Source organism: Panthera uncia (assembly GCF_023721935.1).
Source record: "Panthera uncia isolate 11264 chromosome C1 unlocalized genomic scaffold, Puncia_PCG_1.0 HiC_scaffold_3, whole genome shotgun sequence".
NCBI classification, from domain to species: Eukaryota; Metazoa; Chordata; class Mammalia; order Carnivora; family Felidae; genus Panthera; species Panthera uncia.
Window position 1 is genome coordinate 1,143,502 of NW_026057584.1, and position 6,000 is coordinate 1,149,501.

Here is a 6,000-nt window from a genome sequence, read left to right on the forward strand (position 1 = left end):
TTGGCCCACCCCGAGGCCAGCTCAGGGGACAGTGTGGTCCTGGGCTGCCCCCCGGTGTGGAGGGGCTGGGGTCAGGGACCCGAGCCTGGACCCCGTCCTGTTCTCACTCCTCCTTCCCGCACTCGGCCTGTGCAGCTCAGACTTCTGGACCTATTGAGTCCCCTCGGGCCTGGGGAGCAGGGCAGTGGCTAAGCACACAGTAGGTGTTTAATGAACAACTTGCCCCACTTTGTAAAGAACCAGCTTTTGGATGTTGAGGCCCTAAGGCTGGGTCTTCCTGGAGACCAAGTATGGGGAGAAACCAGCCGGGTGCCCTCCCCCAGCTGCCTGCTGACAGACCCATAGCAGCAGAATCCCTGGGGCTGAGGCTCTTCCAGATTGTTCTGTCCTGGGGCCCACTCACTGCCCCACCCCCATCACGGATCACAAGGAGCACCCGTGCCCAGGGCCCCGTTGGGGCGGCTTGTCCCGGCCGCCCCGTACCAGTAAATGGGAGGCAGTGTACACCCGAGCCTGCGGGGCTAGGAGTGTCCAGGGCCAGCCGTGAGCAGGAGGGCAGGTCAGTGGGTGTCCTCAGGAAGAGCAGCGTTTCTCAGATGGAACTCTGGACAGGCACCAGGACCCCCTGGTCAAAATGCGGAGTCGGGCCCATGCAAGCCTCTGGAGTCAGACCCTCTGGGAGGGCCCGGGGATCTACATTTCTACCATGCCCCCTGGCGACCGGCAGCACCACATGCTGGGGTCGTGCCCTGCAGGTGCACACAGCTCCTGATGGCTGCTGGAGCCGAGGGAGGTGGGGGGGGGGGGTGGCGGAGCAGTTGCCCCCAGGCTGAGCCAGGCCAGGTGAGGCGGCCACCTGACCCAGCAGAGGAAGGTGGCGAAGAGGATGCCCTTCTGAATGGCCGGGGCAGTAAGGAGACATTCCTTCGGACGCAGTCAGCCCACTTGGGGGAATTTATTGTGAGGAAAGGACGGGAGACCCGTAACAAGGCGTGTATAGGGTGCACGCGCACCAGCGCACCGTCAGTTCATGGGAGACGCTGAAACCAGCCACAGGGGCAACAGTCAACAGAGCAGTCGACTTAAATAATTATGATGCAGCCACAGGAAGGAATATTACACTGTCACCTAAAAGCATGTCTCTATAAATTTAAGGCATGGGAAATGCTCACAGCCTAAAGTACTGAAAGAAATATGCAAAATAGAAACTTGCACGAAATGGGAGCCCCAGGTTTGTCTCGTGGGCCCCTAGGTATGTTTGCAAACAGATCAAGAAGAATTTCACCAAAATGTTAAAAGTGTTGTTTTTGGATGGTGGGATTATGCCCGTACCATCCCACTGATCAGAAGATGAACAACAACATTGACCTAGAAGCTTCTAGGAGCTAGCTCTCTTCCGGAAGCCAAGATAGCGCGGTGAACAAAATAGACAAGGATGATGGTGATACTTAAACCAAAACACTGCTGCTAGTGCATCTGGACTCCTTGATTCCGAGCAAGGGCTCAGTCAAGCTTTTGGAATGAATGAACGAGTGAATGAATAAATGAACGAGGGAACGAGTCACTGGTGAAGGAGTGCACGAGGTTTCCGTGGTGAGTTTTCTGGAAGGACAGGGTTTGGCGAGCTGGTCGCTTCTGGCTCCGCAGTTCATACAGTCACCGAGAGCTAAGGAGTGGGGACCCCGGACTCATTCCCAGCTGGCTAGGCTTGCCTCCCAGTGGGGCTGGCCAGGTGTGTGGCCAGGTGCTCTGGGCACAGACACAAGGGTGTTCTCACCAGGAGGCATTCGCTCAGTTTTGACGTAAGGTCAAGCTGACAGCATTACTGCAGGGTCGCAGCGAGGAATGTCCTCCCACTCTTAATCCACACGCTCCCACTGCTCGGATTTGCCCCGTGCACTTGCCCTCCCCCCTCTGTCTGTCTGTCCGTCTGTCCCTATGCAATGTTTCCTGAGCTGTTGGAGAGTGAAGGGCAGACAAGAACGCTCTCTGCTGGAAGCACGCACGCAGGACCCAGGTCGGGAAGCTAGAGACTGATGTGAGGCTGTCCACACTACTTCCTCCCATTTACACACTTAATCATGTATTTCCTTTTACCAGCGCGAGCTCACTGGCTCCCCCTTTATCCAGTGGATTAAAACCTATTACTACCATTATTTTCATGCTCAGATTGCCCCCCGTATGGCCAGGGAGCCTGTTTGATGGCCTCTGTGTCCTCTGGACACATCCCAGCCATTCTTGGAGCACTCTTCTTCCTCCTGCGTGTGACTGATTTCCAGGCGCATTTTGCACTTTCCCTGCCAGGGCTCTATCATCTCCAGAGAGTCCTGGTTCCTTCCAGGGAGAACTGATGTTTGGCAAGCAGGATCTGAGCACTAGGAGTGCTTGGCACTACGGGGGTGTCGCAGCGTTGCTCTCCCTCAGTGGACAGAGCCAGGAAACGAGTGAGCTGTGTGCATAGACACATGTGCAAGGGCCTGTGTCCACAGCCGGCTGCCATAAGATACGAACGTAGACATACGGACATATGTACTGTGAGGTCATACCTCCGTGGCTCGCAGGGCACACGTCCGCATGCAGGAAGTGGACGCCAAATGGGAACGACTGAGGTGGGGTCAGGGGCCAGCACAGGAGGCAGAGCTGGAGGGTGTGGTGGGGACAAGGGGGCCAGACCACCCAGCCTCAGGGCCAGGAGCAGGTAAGGGCTGGAAGGAGAGCCAGGATCTCATTCACATTTGGCAATGCTGCTTCAGCCGCCTGATGCACAGGCTCGAGGGGCAGGACCGGGAGACAAAGGCCAGCGAGGAGGCACCTACATGCATCCAGGCGGGTGGGAACGGTGGTCCTGCCCAGGGCTGTGGCCATGCAGGCGCTGAGGGGTGGGATGTATTTCTAAGTCTCCAGCAAGGAGGGGACAAGGGAAAGGAGGGAGGCATCAAAAGGCTACGGTGGGCCTAGGGAGGGAGCAGGACCTCTGTCTGGGTCCTGCTAAGTTTGAGATGGAATGCTAAGGAGGCAGCTGGACAGGGTGGTCTAAAGGCCCCTGAATCTGCATTCTGAGCCTCAGTTTCCCCATCTGCCCTCTGATATCCAGGCGTGGCCACCAGGTAGGCATGGGAGGCACTGGCCAGGTCACCTGCTTTGGAATAAACACCTTCCCTTCTCTCACTTAGCTTTAATCGTAGCCACCCACCGGCCTGCCCGTGCGGGACCCCCGCGCCCTCCCGGTGCCGTCAGGCAAGCTGTCCGGGCATGGCACCCTCAGGAATCCCACGGTCTTTGTCGCTGAAGGAAGAGAAGGCACAGCATGCTACTATGTCCACACGGACACTTGTTTTTCCAATATTATCTTTGTTTCCGGAAAAAGCTCTCACGGAGATATATGTTTTGTTAGCGGCCATAATGTTCATTTCTGATGAAACTGTTTGTTTTCCTAGTAGATCTTTCCACTTTAGAACCATTTCTCCCAGTTGTTTTGGTAAGAGTAGATGTTTTTGGTGAGGCTATTAAGAAGGTCAACCGTTTTAAGAATATTTTCACCCGTGACTGTGAGGGGGAAAGCTGAGCCTGGCCCAGATGCTTTAGGAGCATTTTGACGGTGTTCTGTTCAAATGGTGCCAACGTGAGTTTTCCCATTTCCAAGGTGCGCGGGCCTGCTCCGGCCCCTGCAGACCCTGAGCACAGCTCTGCGCTGTCCACCATGCACTTCTGGAAGTCAGTCCTGGCCTACAGAGAGGACAGTGGCCCCCTCCTACCACTGTCACGTCACCAAATGCTGCTGCCAAGGTGCGGAAGCTTCCCGCATCGGCATGGGGAGTGCCGTGGTCGCCGGGGGAGAGAGCACGTGACGGTGGCCACGGTGGTGGAGGGGCTGGTGGTGGCCACTCGGACAGGGCCCGGCGAGGGTGTCAATAGGCAAAAGATGGGAGTGGTGGTGCGGGTGGCCTTGAAGGTGGTGGGGAGGGTGCTGGTCATGTCAGGAGGGGCCGATGGAGTGGGTGACAGTGGTGAAGGGGGAGGTGGTGGCCCAGCGGGGGTTGCTCGGGCGGGTCGATGGCAGCGCAGGCGGTGCAAGTGGCAGTGGATGCAGTTGAAAGTGGCTGAGGTCGTGGTTGGGGCGGCGGGGTTAGAGGTAACAATGCATCCGGCCGGCCTGACTCTTTTCTATTCAGGGGACGGCAGGTGCCCCGTGGCCCACCCACAGAGCAATGCGGTGACGAGCCATCGCGTTTCATTCCTTCTGTGGCCCACAAATGGCTCCCACACCGGGAGCACCAGACACAGAACCCTCGCCCTTGCCCCTCGCCCTGAGGACTCCTGCTGTCCTGAGTGCCTGGCCCCAGAGCTCCCTCTGGGAGTCCCTTCGGGAGGCACTGGCCTGAGTAAGTGGCTCCTGGACTCAGGAGGAAGGGAGAAAGGGAGGGAAAGGCTCGGAGGGGACACTCCGCCCAGCTGCTGCCACACCCAGGGGGGCTTCTGCCCAGAAGCAGGCCCTGCCCTGACCACCTGGCCAGGGGTCCCAGCCTCCTGCCCGCGCGGGCCTCAGGCGTCAAGGAGGGCGGGGCGGGGTCTAGGTGGCTGCCAGAGGGTACTTGCAGGCCAGGTGCAGAACTGAACAGGCCAGGTGCCCCGCTCGGGAGACTGAGGCCCCAGGGAGCACGTGGCTGCCGTCACACTGACGTCTGGGACCAGGACGGGGCCAGGACTCTGCGGGGGGCCAATGGCCGGGCGGGCGCGGTGTGCGCAAGCTGCCCAAGCCCCGGGGGCCGGTGAGGCCGGGCCCGCGCTCCGCTCGCCCAGGTGGCCGGGCCGCAGCTCGAACCCCACCCCCCGCCCGCCTCTCCCGCGGGCCGCTGTCCGGCCTTGGCCGCCGCAGGGAGGAAGCGCTGTCCTCATTCCACCTCTGGCCGCCGCGGTGCCAAGTTGCTGGCGGCGGCGGCGCGAGTCGGGGCGGCGGGCAGCGGCGGGGGCGCAGCGCCCGCCCCGGCGCCCCCGCGGCCCGAGGTTACTCACGTAGAGTCCGGAGTGCTCGGCGCCGAAGAACGGGAAGGGCACGGAGAGCGGCTGCAGCCCCGAGCCGCCGTCGTCCTGCTTGGGGGTGACAGCGTCGCCGCGCTCCGTGCCGAACGGGTAGAAGTCGGCGAGGGCCACCGCGCCGCGCACCCCGCGCACCCCGAGCCCCAGGGCGGCGGCCAGGAGCAGCGCCCAGGCGGCGCCGCGCAGCATCGCCGGGGATCGGCGGGCGGGACGCAGCAGGACACTGCGGGGACCGAGCGGGGGACACTGCGGGGACCGAGCGGGGGACAGAGCGGGGACACTGCCGGAACCGAGCGGGGACGGAGCGGGGACGCAGTGGAGGCAGAGTGGGGCGCAGTGGGGACAGAGCGGGGGGCGCAGCGGGGACGGAGCGGGACCGAGCCGGACGCAGCGGGCACAGAGCGGGGACCGAGGGGCCTCGCGGTCCGTGTGGGGCCGGAGCCGGCGGGGCCGGGTGCGGTGCGGGCGGCGCGGCGCGCCGTCGGGGAGCTCCCGCGCGCTCGGCCTGGCCGCGCTCGGGTCGCCGCTCCGCGAAGGAAGGCGCCGGGCGGGACCGCGTTCAGGGCCGGCCCCGCCCCAGGGGCCGCGGCTTAAATACCCGGCCGGGCGGTCCCCGGGCCTGGGCGGGGCCTGGGCGGGGCCATGCAAATAAGGCCGCTCTTAAAGCGCCAGGCCCCGCGGGAGGGCGAGGGCGCTCGCTGCGCGCCTGGGGCCGCCCCGCGATGGCGGGGAGGAGCTCCCTGGCCCAGGCTTTGGCGAGGTGAGCGCTTCGCGGGAGCGCTCCTGCGGCGGGGACCGTCCTCCTCCTCCGTGGGTTCTCAGCTGCCAGACTGGAGCGAGCCCAGAGGAGGCGCGTTGCTCACGGCGCAGTTCTGAGACAGACCCTGAGGCCTGCCTGCCTGAGATGTTGGTCGGGGCCACCCCGGCTTAGCAGTGCCTTGATACCCTTATGGAAGTGGCCAG

General features: G+C 62.5%; 1 protein-coding gene across 1 annotated transcript in view; it reads right to left on the bottom strand.

The window, feature by feature from the left end:
• The window catches only part of SNED1 (sushi, nidogen and EGF like domains 1), an 87,007-nt gene extending 81,404 nt beyond the window's left edge, over positions 1 to 5,603 (bottom strand). The window contains exon 1 of the mRNA XM_049614449.1: positions 5,014 to 5,603. Coding sequence (XP_049470406.1) covers positions 5,014 to 5,226 — 213 coding nt within the window. The 5' untranslated portion in view covers positions 5,227 to 5,603. The remainder of the gene's footprint in view (positions 1 to 5,013) is intronic.
• Between the last annotated feature and the right edge of the window lie 397 nt (positions 5,604 to 6,000).